Source organism: Theobroma umbraticum, unplaced genomic scaffold (assembly GCF_002168275.2).
Source record: "Theobroma umbraticum cultivar Fairchild unplaced genomic scaffold, ASM216827v3 scaffold_44.0, whole genome shotgun sequence".
NCBI classification, from domain to species: Eukaryota; Viridiplantae; Streptophyta; class Magnoliopsida; order Malvales; family Malvaceae; genus Theobroma; species Theobroma umbraticum.
The window spans coordinates 13,318,880-13,338,043 of record NW_018397255.1 but is presented as its reverse complement, the minus strand read 5'-3'; the positions used below and the strand labels follow the sequence as shown (position 1 = coordinate 13,338,043).

Genomic DNA, 19,164 nt, shown 5'->3' with positions numbered 1-19,164 from the left:
TAATATTATAATGTAACAGTTGCTTGTATTTTTGTTGAACACTTGACAATATTGGGTGTCTTGTTGCAAGTTGCCCGCGGCTATCCGATATGATAGTATAAGATTAAGATATCTTACAATTAAGTTTGGTTAGTAATTTTATTACTCGTATCGGGTTCAAATATCACCTCTTGGGTACCTAATACTCAAATCTCCATTATTTTTTTTTAATTTTATATAATTAAATATAAATATATATTGTTAATTAAATTATTTCATGAAACTATGATTATTAATTAACTCATAATATCTTTTATTATATATACTCTATATATTGTATTAATTTATAAAGAATATAATTATTATTATAGATATATATATACTTTTAATATATATATATTTTAAATATAAATATATTTACTTCCCATTTTGTATTAACGTTACAAAAATTATAATTTATAAAATTATTAATTATAATATATATACCTTTATTTATGTAACCTTATAAAATATATACCTAAAGAGAAGTTGTGATATTAGAATGGTTTTAGAACTTTTTTTTTAAATTTCATGTAATTAAGGATAAACCCATATAGTTAATTAAACTTATAATGTTGTTTAAATATTTGTTTTTAGTTATTTAAGTTGATATTGGAGATATTTATTTTTTATTATTTAAATTTAAATTTTATTATTTGTGTTCTTTTATAAATTTTATTATTAGTGAATTATATGGAATATGAATGAAAATATTATTGTATATAGATACATGTACAAATTCTAGCTTAGATAACTAGGTACCCATAAATGGTAGTTTAATAATTTTTTTACATAATCAGGTTCTTAAATAGATACGAGTAATTATCAAGTAATGGATATGTATTAAGATGCAAGTTAGGATAATAAATTTAAAAAATATTCGAATAATTATAAGATTTGGATATCTCATTTTGTAATCGGATTCGAGATTAGGTATCTCAAAATTAATGAATACCCTATCCGTTGACATCCTAGTTTTTCTTTTTATTTTGTTAAATCTCATTCATTTATTGCTATATTTATGCTTAGAAAGGTTGCTTGCCTCACAGCCTCATGCGTCTTCGAAAGTGTGTATAACAAATGTCATTATGGTGAAAATGAAATGTCACACTTTTTTTGTTCTACCATGAAATAAACGCACCTTCTACATGGGGTATTAAATGTTTGACCTTTGACATTTATTTGAATTTGGTGAAACTTGATAAACGTTTTCTTATAAACTTCATTCCTCATTTAAGACTAAGTTGTTTTGTTTCCATAAACACTTTAAATAATTTCTAAATTATTTTTAAAAAATTAAATAAATTTTATTTTTTTATTATGTTCAATTAAGTCTTTATATTGTTATTTTAAATAAATAAAACTTTATAACTAATGGATAACTAACTGCCATTAGTTAGAATGTTATTTATCATTTTTATATGTTCATGATGCACTCATATGGTATTGAAGTGGAGAGTGAGAATGTCACGTGACCAAGTCATCATATCATATAACCATCCATTAAGACATATCAACATATCAACATATCACATCAGCATCATATGATATAAAATGACAAATAATGTTTTGATTATTAGTATAATGGTTTATTTGACTCAAAATAAAAATAAAAATATTTGATTGAATACAATTAAAAAATAATTGATTATTTGATTTTTTTTCTTAATAGTTTAGATATTTTAAAGTATTATGCTCTCCAAAAACAATAAAGATCAATTATTGATTACATATAGCAGAATATATCTATATATGTATATATATATATATATTATATTTAGTGCAATAAGTTTAATGTGAATAAGTCTAAGAAAAGGTGAATTGGAATCTTTGAAAAAAGCCTTTCAATTTGAAGTTTTTAAAATTTTCTTGAGTAAGATACTCTTTGAATTAAAACAGACCAATAAAATTTTTGTAAAAGGGGATGAATTAACACAAAAACAATTTGAAAGAAATTGAAAAGATTGAACAACACAAGAATTTTATACCTTGTCTATGTTGTCTTGCTTAACTTACTAAAAAATTTTAAATCCACTATTGAAATAAAGTTCAATACAATGCCTTTTGTGGATGAAGCACAACTTTTCAATACAATACCTTTTATGGTTGAAGTGCAACTACTCTACTGTTTATCTTAGTTAAGGTATATCCATTCAAATATTACCTTTTCAATCAATTACGATATAACCACTCAAAGGAATACAATAAAAGAGATAAGTGCAGCTAGAATAGCTTTTAAAGGTTGAGTAGCAGATTAAATACAATGTTTGGTGAGAAAATAAAAACTCAATAAATAATATAATAAAAAACTTAAATGTTAGAAGAGTAGAACAAAAAGTATTGAATGATTTGAGCAAAATTCTTTTTTTGTAATTGTGTTTCTCAGTCTTCTAACTTTTATAAATGTGATGAGAGCTTGTATTTATAGTTACTGAAGCATCAGAGGTGGTTAGAGCTACATTAAATGTGAAAATAACCATTTTGCAGTTTGTTCTAAGCTCCAACAATCACCATCTATCGATAGATTTCATGATTTATCAATAGATTCCTTTTAAAAAATTTTAAAATCACACTAATCTATCGATAGATATAAATATCTATCGATAAATCCAAGTTAAGGTTCTTTAGAATGCTCTTTGGTGGCCATCTATCGATAGATGCAAGTTAGGGTGTCTTTGAATTGTTCTTAGATAACTATCTATCAATAGATGCTGTACATCTATTAATATATGTTCAAAGCCTTTGAGGTTCATATGCTAGAATGACCAACCATTCATAGATTTTCATTTTATATCGATAGATAAACCTATCTATCAATAGATGAAGAACATTTATTAATAGATTGAAGGCAGATTTTCAATTTGAAGAGCATTTTTACTTGTTTTCAATTTAAGGCACTTAACTCTTTCATTAAAACTTTTTTAAGGACCGTTTAGACTCGTTTGAATATCTAAAAAACAATTTTGATCACTTATTTATCAAATCAAAACTTAAAATCAAATGTGTTAGTGCAATAAGCTCCACGTAATTAATTTTAAGAGGGGGTGAATTGGAATAATGTTTTGCATTTTTGATGATCCTTTTTCTTAATTTAAAAAAAATAAAATTTTCTTGATCCAAATCCCCAATTTAAAAATAAACAAGACAATTGACTTCTTGAAAACTAAGAAATGTGGGAAATGAAAATGAAATTAAACAAGTAAAAAGGAAGAAAAATCAACACAATAAAGTTTTGTAAAAGTTCGGCCTCTTACTTATATCCTCTCCCTTAGATTCACTAAGGAATTTAAAATCCACTATTGAATTAAAATTCAATACAATACTTTTTCTGGATCAAGTACAACTTTTCAAGACAATACCTTTTTAAGATTAAAGCATAATAACTCTACTTGTTATGTTGGTAAAAGTATAGCCACTTCAGTGAATATAATGAGAAAAATGTAAATGTAGCTAGAATGCCTCTTAAAGGCTGAATAACAAATTAAGTACAATATTTGGTGAAGAAAAGAACAAGCAATGAATGCTCAATAAATGCTACAATAGAAGACTTAAAGGCTTGGAGAAAAGTATAAAGAATATTTAATGATTTTTGTTGAATTCTTCTATTTTTAGTTGTGTTTCAAAGTCTTTCAACCTTAAAAAATGTTGTGGGGGCTTGAATTATAATTACTGAAGGTTTAGATGTAGTTGAGTGTGCATTAAATGTGAAAATAACTGTTTAGCTCACTATTTCAAGCTCTAATGGTCATCATCTATTAATAGGTCTCTCGATCTATCGATAGATTCCTTTTAATAATCTTCAAATTCCTACTCATCTATTAATAGATATATGGTAGCGTTTGGTATGAGGGAAGTAAGAGTACATTCCTTGTAATATGCCTAATTAAATTACGTTGCAGTGTTTGTTTTGCAACAGACCACTACAATATAAGATTGCAATGCAATCATATTACAACCAAGTGATGTAATGTGATTGCAGTCCAAAATTAATGCAATCACATTTCATTGCATTTTGTAATATTTTTAAAGATATTTTTACCCTTCAACTTTATTACTTTATTAAAAATATTTTATAATATTATAATTAAAATAAAAAATATTAAAATAAAATATATAATATAAGAATCAAAAATTAAAATAAAATAAATTATAAAAAATTAAAATTTATATAATATAGGTAAAATTAATTAAAATAAAATCTATAATATAAAAAATTATATTAAAGAAATGAAAATAAAATATATAAGATTATAATAATAAATGAAAATAAAATATATGACATTAAAAATATATTTAAGAGATGATATTATATAAAAATTAATAATAAAAAATATAAAATACATTAAACTTGTATTTTAATAACTAGGGATAATTTTGAAAATTAACATTACATTCCCAACAAAGTACTTGTAAACCAAATACTGTAATGTTATCTTCTCTATATTTTAATCATTATTTTGCTTTTATACCAAACATTGTAATGTTATTTTCTCTGCAATGACATTGTTTGCAATCACATTACCTGCAATCGCTTACTTGTAATCACATTGCATTGTAAAGTACCAAACGCCATCTAAGTATCTATTGATAGATTCAAGTTAGAATCATTTTGAAGCATCCTTGGATGGCTATCTATCAATGATGCAAGTCAAGCTCCTTTTGCAATGTTCTTGGGTGCCTATCAATTGATAGATACTGTGTATCTATTAATAGATTCAAGTCAGGATCCTTTTGTGTTGTTTGTGATGACAATCTATTAATAGATACGCGGCATCTATTGATAGATATCCATAATCGTTGAAGTCCAGCTGCTAAAACAATCTACCATCGATTGATGTTCTTCATCTATTAATAGATAAGATCATCTATCGATAATAGATAAGATCATCTATCGATATATAAAGAACATCTATTAATAAATTAGTAGTATTTTTCAAGTTTAAAGAGACTTTTTGTTTTTTGTTTTATTTAAAGTGCTTATCTCTTTTATTAGACATTTTTAAAAAACTGTCTAGACTTATTTGAATATTTGAAAAACAATTTTGATCACTTTATTTGTCAAATTAAAATTTAGATTCAAATGAAGTTTTAAGTTTAACAAAATGAAGCGTTAAACGCACACCATTTATTCAAGGAAAGAGAAAAATAAAAGAAATTTAAAAGTTAGGTTAAGGCTAACTAAATTCATTTACATGGGGGGAATTAAAAAGAGATGTGCACAAGTGAGTCCGCTCCATTGTTATACTTAGAGAAAGGTGAATTATAAAGCGTTAATTAGCTTGACATCACAAGACAGTTTACCGTTAATTGTCATTTTCTACTTAAAGCAAACCCCCCACTCGCATTCCATCAATTATTTAATTATTTTTTTTTCAATTTATTTACTTGTATGGCTAAGTTTGCAATCATTGTTTTAAACAATAATTAAATCTAAGCCTTAATTTATTGTTGAATCTACATACAGCATTTGGTTATCAAATTTGGCGTCAACACAGGCACATAACTAGCAATTACAAAGAGTATTATAATAAGGGAGCAAAGGGAATCAGTAATTTTAATGTAATTCGTAATTAACAGAGACAAAATCATTATCATCATTTTGTCAAAATACTGCTCACTAGTTGGAAAGTACAGCCGCATCCATTTGTTGCACCACGTAGGTAATTAGGCCAAATCCCTATCACTACTGTATTGCATTTTTCGTTAAAAGGATAGAATTAGACAGATATATTCGATCCTAAATTCCTTTCTTCATTCCTTGCTTATGCATCTTTAGCTGGCAGATACCAACCAATTCAATCTCTAGCTTTTATTTTTATTTTTATTTTTATTTTTTCCTTTTAATTTCGTAATTATGCATAATTACTAAAACGAGAGAGCGAGAGAGAGAAAAAAGAAGAAATAATAAAGGAAGCGAAACCGACTGGACTTGAACCAAAGACAGCTACGTAGGTGTTGAACTGTAATGCAGCACTTTCATGGTCGAATGAATTTACTTTTATTTTTTTTATTAATAAAAAAAATTAATATATGATTAAATGATTCCATAAAAAAAGAGAAAGGCGAGGTGGGGAAGGGGGGAGTAGGGAAATACAATTTGACCATGCGATAATGGAAGTATAAATTAGTGCAAGGAGGCCCCCACATAGCCACTGGTGTCAATTTGTCGACACAGAGATGGGGTCGTCAACACAACGATTTTGGGCATCCGATTGCGATTGAGTTTATACTCTTAACCTAGCGCTCACCGCTCATATCACACCTTAACATTACATCAAACTCATCGCCTTTCGTTCCTTTAATTTTAATATTTTTCACATAATAATTATACTACTGGTAGTTATAAGAAAAGGAGGAAAGAGAGAGAGAGAGAGAGCGTTGGTTTGCATACTGTCAAAAATCCATTTCGTCTTTTGCTTCATATTATTCGGAGAGAGAGCAAAGCAGAGAAGAGAAAGCCAGAGACAGAGACAGAGGCAGAGAGAGAGGACCTTATCTTAGGGCTGCCTGCAAAAGACATTTAACGCAAAAGGCGAAAGGGAAAATACTAGAGCCGAGAGAAAATCTTCTCAAAAAGATTAAAAGGAGAGCACGCACACTCACACAGAGAACAGAGAAATTCTTCTCCTCCCTTTTCCCTCTCTCTGTTTATTAAGACGACAACGTTAGAGAGCTTTGTCCCTTCACATGGATTTAGATTTTCAAATATTTTCTTTTTCTCTAGGGTTTGTTATTCATCATCGGCAGCAGCAGAAATATCAACCAAAATAACACTCGGCGTTTGTTCTTTTGGAGTTTCAAGAGAAGAAAAACAATTCTCTAATTGATTTTGATAGCTTAAATAATCCAGGTGAGTTTTTCTCCTGTGATAGTGGTCATAACTTTTTTTCTTTGCTTTATTTGGTTTGCTTAAAGTTGAGTCGTTTGATTGCTTTTGTAGGTTATAAAGTTAGAAAATTAAATAATAATAATAATAGAAAAAGAGAGTAGAGGATGCATCACTGCGTTCCCGATTTCGAAATGGGAGACGATTACTCAATCCCTTCTTCTTCTAGTTTAACTCGCCCCAAAAAACCTCCCATGTAAGCTGCTGCCACTTCCTTCTTCTTCTGCTTTTGGTTTATATCTCTTATTTCCAGAATTGTCAAGGGATAAACTGATGATGAAATTACGAAACAGGCCAGAAGATGAAATCATGGAGCTGTTATGGCAAAACGGTCAAGTTGTTGTGCAGAGTCAAAACCAAAGATCTTTCAAGAAATCACCGCCGTTCAAATTCCACGACGCCGATCAATCAGCTCCGAAGGAGATCCGATCATCTTCATCTCATCATCAACATCATCAGCAACAGCAGCAGCAATCGATTACCGATCATCTCTTCATGCAAGAAGATGAAATGGCTTCATGGCTTCACTATCCTCTCAACGACGCCAACTTCGACCACGATTTCTGCGCTGATCTCCTCTATCCTTCTTCTTCCGCCGCCGCCGCCACTCCTTGCATCACCTCCACCGCCACCGCCGCTCCTCCTCCACTCGGAAGAGTTTCTCAAGTTTCGGCTTCGGCTTCTGCTTCGGCGGCGGCGGCGGCGTCAGCTCCTAGGCCGGCGATACCACCGGCGAGGAGGAATGGGTCGGAGCCGACGAGGACCAAGAACTTCGTTCACTTCTCGAGGCATAAAACTGCGACGGTGGAGCAATCTGGACCGTCTAATTCGAAGAGTGTAGTGAGGGAATCGACGGTCGTTGACTCGAGCGATACTCCGGCGATGGCTCCAGAGTCGAGAGCCTCTCAGGCTGTGCCGAGCAACACCGAGGCAGCATCTGGCGGGAACAACAACAATGCATGCGCCACCGTGAGCGCCGCTGCAGTTGCCAGCAGGCAATCAGCTGGCGTCAGTGTAGGTGCCACCAAAGACAATTTGGCCACGTGCGAGGTCACAGTAACGTCATCGCCAGGCGGCTCCAGTGCCAGCGCGGAGCAGGCGACTCAAAAGGCTGCGCCGGCTGAGGACCGCAAGCGTAAAGGAATAGAACCGGACGACGCCGAATGTCACAGCGAGGTTAGTCCATTGAAGTTTAAAAAAAAATCTCTTTTTTCTCAGGCAGTGTAATTTTTTTCTCGACTAACGTACGCCGGAGGTTACCCCGTTTAACGTGAGCACCGCTTATTTTTGTCACTGGCCGTATAATTTGGGAATTGTACACGTGTCACGCGAATCGAGTTAGGATGTGCCACGTGTACGAACACCGGAGGGGAGGTTGACACGAGTTTGATGATTGGAGGAGGGAGGAGGTTGGCAGTGTCAAGTGGGAGTGAAAAAAATGAATTTAAAATAAGAGTTTTTTTGGATTGATGGCGCGTATCACGGGACTGGTCTCCTCGTCGTTGTCAGTTAGCTTTTGGATAGTTTCTTTTCCTTTTTCTTTTTGGTGGATATTTTTATTGTTTAAATGCCTAAACATTCTCTAGTATTTAGCTGTTATAGTTAAGCCCAATGTTAGCTTCTCTATGTTTTCTTTTTTTTTTTTTACGCTGGGGGTGCACTGCCTGGGAGTTCTCAAAGAATCAGCTATTTTGCATACCTAGATGCTGGGATGTAGGACACATTATTTAATTGCTCATGGACTTCTTTCCCTAATCTACATGACTAGTTTTGAGATCGAATTTTGATATTAACATATCTAAAATTGATCATAAGCCATTTGTATAATTCTTCCTTTTTTGTGGATGTAAAGGTGATACTTTGTTTAAAACAATAAATATAAAAAACAGATTTTCATGAAGAGAGTAAAATAAAGAAAAAAAAGGAGGAGAACGATAGATTTTAAGTCTAGTTTTCCTAAATAAAGAAACAGAGAAAGAGAATGTAGATTTTATACGCTGGGAACCAAAGTAAATTTTAATTATGGAAGCATCAATCTATATTTCTTTTCTTCTTCGGGAAAAAGAAGGGGGCCAGGGGATCATGTTGTTTATGGTTTAACTGAATTAGGGAAAGGTTAAAATGGAAAAAGTGTGGAGAATATATATAGCCTAGTCCTGGTGCAATGTTACAGTTTTCCAAGGTGTGACTCATTTCGATGCCTAAATGTGCAACCAAGTGTATAATTTCATGATAGAAAGACTGAGATCCTCAGGTCTAAGTCAGTTAAGAAGCCACACCTTATAAGGGCAGTCAGTTACACAAGTTTTGAAGTACTCGTATGGTAAACTCATGAGGGGTGTTTAAACCAAGCAATCTCTTTGTGGAAACTATACAGTACCATGAGTATGTTGAGATTTAAGATGGTACTATATGTATGTTTTAATGTGTTGAAAAAACGATCTGTGACTTCATTCATCCCCTTTTCTTTCTTTCAAAATTCATCTTTCTTTATAATGGTAATTTTATTGTTGCCAAAGGATGCTGAGTTTGAATCCGCTGACATAAAGAAACAAACACGTGGATCCACATCTACAAAAAGGTCTCGTGCTGCGGAGGTCCATAACCTCTCAGAGAGGGTCAGTATTTTATTGACATTATATTACTGTTGATGATTTTGGTCTACTTCTGTGCAATTACATTCCTGTAGAGGTTTAAAGTATCATTTATCTGCAGAGACGCAGAGATAGGATAAATGAAAAGATGAGGGCTTTGCAAGAACTTATACCTCGTTGCAACAAGGTTTGTCATGTGTATGATTCCCTCATCTTTGCACTTTCAGTTGAGGATTCAATTTTCCTCATATTTATATTACTCTGCCCGTTTCTAACATATTGCTTATTTCTGAGTCTCAGTCAGACAAAGCTTCAATGCTGGATGAAGCAATTGAATACCTGAAGTCACTTCAGTTGCAAGTTCAGGTATGTCTTTGCTTAATAGTTAATGAGAGATTATGAGTTTATGTTCCTGAGAGGTTCTTGAATTTGTGCCCTAGTAATATGTGTAACCTTTGCAAAGATGTTTAATTGTTTCTAAAACTCCATTTTGAAAGTTGTTTATTCATGGAGTGATTTAACAGGTTTATTAACCTTTTGTTCAATATTCTCCTGGAAAAGGCCGAAAGGCCGAAATGCAAGTAACTGCTGTCTTTTTTTCATTAGGATACATGTTTTTTTGTAACATGTGAGGATCATACGTTAATGCTACGGTTCTAGAAAGCCCTTAATCAATAATCTATCACCTGCCTTATTGTGAATGTTTATGGAACTGTTAAATGACAGGGACCTTTGCCATTGAAGTGAATAAAAGATAATAAGATTCACCACACACAACCAAGCTCAAGACGCAAGATTTTTTTTGGGAACATTATTTTTACTTGATTTAGATGAGTAGATAAATTTTGAATTTTGAATCTTTGTCTTTCCTTTTTTCCCCAAGCAAGAAGATGATTAAATTAAGAACATGTATGTTGAAATTGTGTTCCAACCACAAAAAAAAAAAAAGAATGTTGGTAAACACCAAAGAACAAATTAGCACTGGAGCTGAACCAGTAATTCTTCTATTTATTTTAATGTGTTTGAAGAAAACTTTGTTCAATCAAATACTTCAGGAGTTGACTTCTGCAGCAAATCCGCTGCTTTTGCAAATTGTTATGTTGACATCCTGCAGAATCTTATTATTGTCTAACAAGGGTATTCATTACCAAAATTAATGCCAGCCTCACTCTTCCACTATCTATCTCACCCTCTCTTATATCTCCATGTTGCTAACTGTGTGGCTTTTGTTAAATGTTCTGTCTTGATTGGATGAAATTTCAGAATTCTACAATTGAGAATAATGCAGTCTCTCTAAAAGGTAAGGAAGAGGAGTTTGAGTATTTTGTTCTGTATTAGCTCCAGTGTTCTTATGCTGGGGATAGTGTCACAAGGCCATTAGCCCATTACCTTCTCCCAAAAGGCTAACCTAATAGGATGTGTTGTGCCCACGCTTATAAGTTTGGGACCTGTCTGTTACTTTCCGATGTGGGATTCTGTAATATTCTCTCCATCCGAATCAACGATGCTTTCGTTGCGGGTTGAGCCACCCTACTTACTCCACCCATTGGAGTGCTTAGTGTGACATCAAAGTCGGGTTCAGGTTAGCTTTGATATCTCTTTTTCGTGGAACCATTACCCTTTCCCCAAAAGGCTAACTTATGGACGTGTGCAGCATCCTATGATCAGCTGGGATATGATTGCTATGTTTTTTTTAACATTTCATTTAATGAGAATTGTTTTATATCTTAGAGAACTAGCCTGTGCATTATTTATGACAAAATTTAGATTTTAACTAATTTCTGCAGATGATGTCCATGGGTTGTGGCATGGTCCCAATGATGTTTCCTGGAGTTCAGCAGTACATGCCAACAATGGGAATGGGAATTGGAATGGGCATGGGCATGGATATGGGAATAAGTCGGCCAATGCTGCCATTTCCCAACGTTTTAGCCGGTTCAGTGTTACCAACACCAGCTGCTGCAGCTCATTTGGGTCCAAGGTTTCCTCTGCCGGCCTTTCATATGCCACCACCAGTTCCACCTCCTGATCCATCAAGAATCCAACCAAACAATCAGTCAGAAGCCATGCTAAACACGCTTGGCATGCAAAATCCAACCCAGCCACGGGCTCCAAATTTTGCTGATCCTTATCAGCAATATCTTGGTCTTCAACAGATGCAATTACCCCCACTCCAGGTGACGTTTAGAATGTCATTTTGCTTCGAAATTAGGGCATCAATGTCTATTATTTTGACCTCGAACCTTCTGTATATCTATCATCAATTGAATTGTAACTTCGTTCAGAACAAAAATAAAAAATACATGGAAGTCCATTTTCAGAGCTTTCTCAGCTATGGTCTAGGCTCGATTTTATTGACTCTTGACAATTTGTTGAAGAAGGTTTCTTGGAAACTCACAAACTTAATTCTATATATTTTGTTCTTTTTTATTTTCCTAAAGAAAAAGTTTCTTCAGATGTCTGATCTAATGCCTGGTCAATCATATTGAAACATCAGAATTGCTTTGCGAGTATGAAGTATTGAATATGTTTTTCACCTTTTGCAGAGTCAAGGAATGGCCCAGCCAAGTTCCCGTAAACCAAGTAGCAGTAGGGGAGCTGAGAATCTTAAAAATCACCCATCAGGTAGGTCCATTATTTTCTAGTTCCACATTATTACAAGATGGCTATTTACAAGAGTATGCTTATAAGAAATGAGAAGACAGTACATGCCATGCCATGACCGCCACTAATCATTTGCGCATGCATGTGCAGTCTTGAGCATTTGACATGAAAAGAAGCCAACTTTCAAACCATATTCTCTGGTTCCACTTTGACTGACATGGTCTTACCAATTAGATAGAAGTCCACTTTTACAATGGAATCAAGTTAAACTGTGATGAGCCATGTCAGTTCCAAGGAGGATTGGGACATATTCATTAGCACTTAATTAGAAGTTCACTTATTGCCTGATCACGTGTGGTTTCTAATTAACTTTGTTGGATGAAGGTGAAATGACACGGTAGCGGCTAATATCTTGGCTGGCTGGCTAAGTTGGGGCTAGCTACTCTCATTTCGGACTGATAGCAGATTCTGTTCTCAATTCTGGTGGACTGTTGCTTGTGTATTCCTTTGAATCCATAACATACAAAATTGAAGATAGAGTTCCTGTGCATTGCAGGTTGACAGTTGTGCGTCCGGGAAAGGTTCTCGCCTTTCTAAAAGTTTTGTAGTGTAAGAGAACTGCCTCTCTATCTGAGAGCAACGTTTTTCAATTAGCTAATTTGTTATAACACAGCTAACATGTAATTATTACACCACCATAGAAATAGTTCCTTACCTTCCGGTTACGACTCTCGCCTCTGTTTTCTCCAACATTTTCCCCATACTTGGTTATATAGTTTGTTTTAATTAAAATTTACGAACAAAACAAAACAAAACCAAAAATAAAAAAAAGGCCATCTTTGCTTTGCTGGGATGGCTCTGGTTTGCCGACACAGCCCCCAATTGAGGAAAACGTTATCCATAGGCTACCATCGAAGAAAGTATGAACAGAAAACTGTCTTCATCGATCAGCTTATTCGTCGAATTGTGGTCCATTACGAATGTATATTTTGGAGTTGATCAACAGGGGACGTAAGATTTAGAGGAACTATCAAGAGGAACTTTGAAAAGAACATATTCCCTTGAGGTTTCAATTTGTACACCGGTCTCAGCTGCAGCCTAGCTATCTTGTGAACCTTAAAATGACCCACATGAGGGACCTTTAATATTCTGTGAGCTCATGTTGAACTTTGCCCCCAAGTCTCTGGACCTTAAAAAGGTGCATTTGAGAAAAGCGTGGGTGCGCCATTGTTATCTTTTCAGCAATCAAAGAGCATGCCACAAGCAGGACCACTCAGCCATAATCGTAATCAATATGTGCTGGAGATAATTTAGGTTAATTGTAGTCAACTGTGCAAGTGGAACAGACAAAAAATTGGGGACCTATAACTGAAACTGAGGGGCAGAATTGTAGAAGCAATCTGAACATTTTGGAATAGCAGATAATGAGGCAAGAAGAAAACGCACGTTGACCAGCATTGGGTAAGACTTAAGAGAATGACCTCTCAATATCATAGTCGTGTAGAGAAGACAATATGTGTCTACGTTCAGTTCATGTAATAGATCATAGGCCCCTCGTTTCACTCTGATTGGGACAATTACAGGCCCTCCTTGAAGAGCTGAGCTTGACTTTTCTCATCATCGCAGCCCGAGACCTCATTCTCAAAAGCAACCCATCATTGCACATGTGCACATGTACTCAACTGAGATAGAAAACACAGAGCGCCAAATTGTCAATCTCTCTCCTCAACTTTTCTTTCTTACTTATACATCTCTAATTTACTATACATTGACGGGGAAAACAAAGAACTATTAACAGAGATTAAGAAAGCCCATAGCTGGCATTTTCATTGAGATATAAACTCTGCACATGACACCACATAACAAAAATGTGATTGCAAACCCAAGGAAGAGTTTAGCCAATTAATACATTTAATCAGCCTCCATTCTCAACTTAACGAAACATCATCCCCTGACCAGGCTCGAGCCAAGACGGCAGGATAACTTCTCTACAATCACACAAAACTTGGACATAATTATATTGACATCCGGTAGAGTCAGCGAAAGACCTTCCAAAATACGAGCCTTCCAGTACAAACATCTTTTTGCTTGCTATGACAATATGTGGTCATGGGTTGATCGCAGATAAAATCTGATAACAGAGAAAACAATGGCAGTTGGCTTTGGAACATTACCAAATTCTCGTCAGTAACTATCAGACATTCATATCGAAACTGAACAAGGACTGATGAATGTTGTTAAGCAGAAAAGAAGACTTGCACAAACAGTTGAAGATTTTAAGTACCTTATCACTGAAAATGCGGAATACATCCACCCCCATAGCTTTGTCAAGTTCCTAACAGAAGGTAAAATCAAATTTAGCAAGTACATGGACAACATCAACCAAAATGATAATTAAATGTCTCAGGTCTCAGTTTTCAAGTCGGAATAACAGCACTCACATTCATAGCATCTGGGGAGCTATCAATATCAGAGATGAGTTTTTGAAGATGTTCATCCTTTAAAGCTTTGCGGACTTCACTGGAAGAAGCTGAATGAGAGAACATGGTAACTTTATGCTTGTTGTGTGGAGGGATTTAAACAGTTTTGGGCAACAAGACAGTTTTCTCTACAGATTCTCTGGCTCTAACATAATAAAAATTATAAAAACAGTCGATTATTTCATCTAGCTATCTTAAGCAGGATGCTATTTAACCTTCTACCAACCATCTCAATCTAGGGCCCAATGAGAGACTCTGAGAATCTATTTAGCTGATATGACAAAAACTTTGGATACAATTGACCAGTCCTAATAACATCATGTATGTAACACCCCGTACCCTTGTATAGAAGTTAATAAGGCCTTATTGATAAGATAAAGGGTCCATTGATGTAAATTTAATTGTCAAAGAGTGGCGATAGGTGAAATGAGTAATTTGGAACAAAATATTCTATATGCAAGAAAATAATAATTGAATAATAATAATATTATCGAGGATGAAGTAACAAGTCAAAATGCGATTTGGAAGTGAACCAGGACAAAGTGAGATACTTTAAGACCCAAGAAGACAAGTGGAGGATTTTAAAATAAAATAATATTAAAATATTAATAGTTTATTTGTTATTGAAATTAGTCATGAAGGCGGATTATATGACTAATCTAAATGGGGAGTAGAAGAACGAAAGAATTTTGAAGAAAAACGATCTAAGTGGAGCCCGCATGCCTTTGTTTAATAAAACAAGAGTAAGTAAGTATATATTTAAATATTATGGTGATACCTTGGTTAAGTGTGACTTTGATATTTTATTTGTATAAGTGTAAAGGAAGAAAGATAAAAGGAAATTAGAATCAAAAAAATAATTGAAGGAGCAAATTATAAAGGATGAAAAGTTTGGAGGATCGAGTGGTAAATAAGAACAAGTTTGAGGACTTATGTACAATTTCAACATTTGAAGCTAAATAGAAATTAACTAATCAAGAAAAGCTAAATTATGTGAGATAATGAGATGTGCGTGTAAATTCACTATTACAGGCAAATGATAGCATGTAAAAAAGAAAAACTTAGTAAAGAACATGTGAGACCTTCACTATGTGAAGTGAAAGGAAGAATGAGCCTAAATCTATTTGCATGTAAAGAAATTGATACATTAGGTGGCCAAATGGGAAAAGAAAAATATGATATGTATGTTACTTAAATAGATTAATGAATGATCAAATAAAATATACGGTAAAAGTGATGCATGAAATAAGATTGGAGGAATAAAGTGATACATGAAATAAATAATAAAAGGAAGAAAAGATGAGAGAATGAAGGTGACGGATGGAGAAGTTTAGTGAAGATAGATAATGGCTCAATGAACAAGAAAGGAAATTGATGCATGAAGAATCATTGGACGACAAAATGACCAAATGAGAATAAAAGGTGAATTGATACATGTGTTGTGATTGGTTCCAAAAGATGGCTAAATGAAATAAGAAGAACAAGAGTACATGTGTTTTGATTGGTCTAAAAGGGTGATCAAATAAAGTAGAATAAAGAGAAAATAAATGGCAAATAGGTGGACACATCAACTTTTCCAAGCAACTTTCATTCATATCCATCTTATATTTTTATAATATTAACCACATTATTCCTCATTGTTTCTTTCAAATAACATACCAAGCAAACTCAACATTTTCAACTAGCTCATGTATTTTAGAGTCTTTCAACAACCACTATTCCTCACAATGTGCCTTTCAAAATTCCAACCACACAATAATAACTATTTTTCAAGATCTCTCAACTATATTTAAAACATTATTCATTTTTACCTTTAAGGTTGCTTGATCTGCATATGCACTCCAATGTTCCTCAAAATCTTTAATCATCAAGTTGCTAACATGATTCACAAATTATTTCTTTAAAAATTTTACCAACCGTAGGACTTAAAACATAGTATTACGCTTACCACTTCTCTTTCACTTTGAATTCATCATACATTCACGGTTTTAATAGCTAGCATGTCACTAAATCTTCTCTAATCAAGCTAATCTTTGCTGCCACAAAATATTTTTTATAGTTACCAATCCATTTTGAAAGATCATTCAAGCTAAAACCACAATCTTACCTTATTTCTCTTGTATTTTAAAATCAAGTTCTACATCTCTTTTAAAACTCCACGGTTCTCTTCTTGAACATTGAAGATTTCTTTGGTGATGATATAAAAAACCCAACAATAACGAAGGGAATGAACTCACGATTTTTCTTTAGATTTCTACAAAACTGAGCCTTCACTTGATATCTCCTTTCTTCTCTAAAATGCCTTGAGACCCACTTGATATTTCTTCAAATGCCCTTGAATCACTCTTTAAAACATGTGTGCATGTGTACTTTTGAGATTCTAAAGATCAAAGAATGGGTGAAATGGAAGAAAAGGCAAGAAATCCTTCCTCCCTGAACAATTTAAAAGGAACTTGGGAAAAAATGGATGTTGTCTTTCCCTAACCGTTTATCTACCTTTTTGCCATTCATTTTCTCTTTATTTTACTTTATTTGGCCACCCTTTTAGACCAATCAAAACACATGCACTCTTATTCTTCTTATTTCATTTGACCACCCTTTGGAACCTATCACAACACATGCATCAATTTACCTTTTATTCTCATTTGGCTTGCCATCTAATGATTCTTCATGCACCAATTTCCTCTCTTGTTCATTGGTCCATTATCTATCCTCACTAAACTTATCCATCTGCCACCTTCACTCTCTCATCTTTTCTTCCTTTTATTATTTATTTTATGCACCACCTTATTCCTCCAATCCTATTTCATGCACCACCTTTACCTTATATTTTATTTAATCATTCATTAATCTATTCAAGTCACATACATCTTATATTTTCCTTTTCCCATTTGACCACCTAATGCACCAGTCTCTTTACATGCAAATAGATTTAAACTCATTCTTCCTTTCACTTCACATGATGGACGTCCCACATATTCTCCACTAACTTTCTCCTTTCTGCATGCTATCATTTGCATGTGATAGTAAATTTACATACACATCTCACTATCCCACATAATCTAGCTTTCCTTGGTTAGTTAATTGTTATTTAACTTCAAATGTTGAAATTATACATAAGTCCTCGAACTTTTCCTTATTTACCATTCGACCCTTCAAATTTTTCATCCTTTACAATTTGGTCCTTCAATCATTTCTTTGATTCTAATTTCCTTCCTTCTTCCTTTACACTTATACAAATAAAATACCAAAATCACACTTCACCAAGGTATCACCATAATATTTAAATACATACTTACTCGCTCTTACTTTATTAAATAAAGGCACATGAGCCCCACTTGTCGTTTTTCTTCGAAATTCTTTCGTTTTCCTTCTACCCCAATTAGATTAGCCATATAATATTCCTTCATGAATAATTTCAACAACAGAAAAAATATGAATATTTTAATAATATTTTATTAATAAAATATTATTTTATTTCAAAATCATCCACTTATCTTCTCGGGTCCTAAAGTATCTCACTTTGTCCCTATTCACTTTCAAATCGCATTTTAACTTGTTACTTCATCCTCGATAATAATAATAATAATATTATTATTATTATTTTCTCGCATGCGAAATATTTTCTTTAAAAATACTTCTTTCACCCATCACCGCTCTTTCACATTTAAATTTACATCAATTGACCCTTCGTCTTATCGATAAGGTCTTATTGACTTCTATATGAGGGTAAGAGGTGTTACATTGCAAAATCACATTTATTAGAAAATTTTGGATAATGCAAAAAGGAATAACTACAATACAATCAACCCACAGTAAAAGGCAAAAATTCTACCACCAAATGCCTGCTACATCTCCTTTTGATGTTTTATGGCCAATGAACATCTATACTCACCACTGAAATTTTGAACACTAAATCATGGAATGAAAGCACTATAAGGGTCTGTTTGTTTTTCAGTAAAATATTTTCTGAAAAATATTTTTAGTATTTATGCTTGTTTGGAAGACGTAACACTAATTCCAGATATCAAACATTTTACGAGTTAACAAATCCAGAGAACAACGAAAACACTTTTATATTAAATTTATGAGTATAAAGTTGATGAATATTAATATTTAACTTAAATATTAAAAATAAAAATATTAATATTTAACTTTAAAAAAATTAATTTAAAATATTAATATTTAAATTATACAACACTACTAAAATTAAAAAAATATTTTTTTAATGAAACCATTCAATACAAGTAAATTTTATATTTTAAATGAAATAAATCTTATTAATAATTATATTAAAAAATATTTCAATGATCATCATTCGATGAATACATATTTATAATAAGTTTATATCTTACTAATAATTATAATAAAAAATATTTCAATGATCTTTATTTAATAAATACATATTTATAAGTATAGGTTTTAAATATTTTACACAATTGATGAATATTTATATTTTTATAGTTATTAATAAAAAGTGATAAGATGGAAAGTTTGTTAAAAATTAGAGTTTATTTTCATTATAGATATGTGGTTAAATACTTTGGGAAATATCATTTTTGATTTTGTCCATTTTCATTTC

General features: G+C 32.8%; 2 protein-coding genes across 3 annotated transcripts in view; one reads left to right on the top strand and one right to left on the bottom strand.

Moving 5' to 3' along the window:
• Positions 1-6,225: 6,225 nt before the first annotated feature.
• On the top strand, positions 6,226-12,827 carry LOC110409973 (transcription factor PIF1-like). 2 transcript variants are annotated; one of them, XM_021419513.1, is made up of 9 exons: positions 6,229-6,868; positions 6,959-7,100; positions 7,198-8,080; positions 9,424-9,522; positions 9,620-9,685; positions 9,799-9,864; positions 11,286-11,675; positions 12,045-12,123; positions 12,487-12,827. In XM_021419513.1, exons 2-9 carry the CDS (start codon positions 7,012-7,014, stop codon positions 12,501-12,503), a joined length of 1,689 nt encoding a protein of 562 aa, XP_021275188.1. In that variant the 5' UTR covers positions 6,229-6,868; positions 6,959-7,011; the 3' UTR covers positions 12,504-12,827. The 2 variants fall into 2 exon arrangements, with proteins under 2 accessions (XP_021275187.1, XP_021275188.1); XM_021419512.2 differs by lacking the exon at positions 12,487-12,827 and having other exon boundaries at positions 6,226-6,868; positions 12,045-12,469.
• Positions 12,828-13,903: 1,076 nt separating this feature from the next.
• The window catches only part of LOC110409975 (HIT-type Zinc finger family protein), an 8,341-nt gene continuing 3,080 nt past the window's right edge, over positions 13,904-19,164 (bottom strand). The window contains exons 6-8 of the mRNA XM_089785775.1: positions 14,544-14,632; positions 14,387-14,437; positions 13,904-14,233 (exon numbers count right to left, since the gene is read on the bottom strand). Coding sequence (XP_089641901.1) covers positions 14,210-14,233; positions 14,387-14,437; positions 14,544-14,632 — 164 coding nt within the window. The 3' untranslated portion in view covers positions 13,904-14,209. The remainder of the gene's footprint in view (positions 14,234-14,386; positions 14,438-14,543; positions 14,633-19,164) is intronic.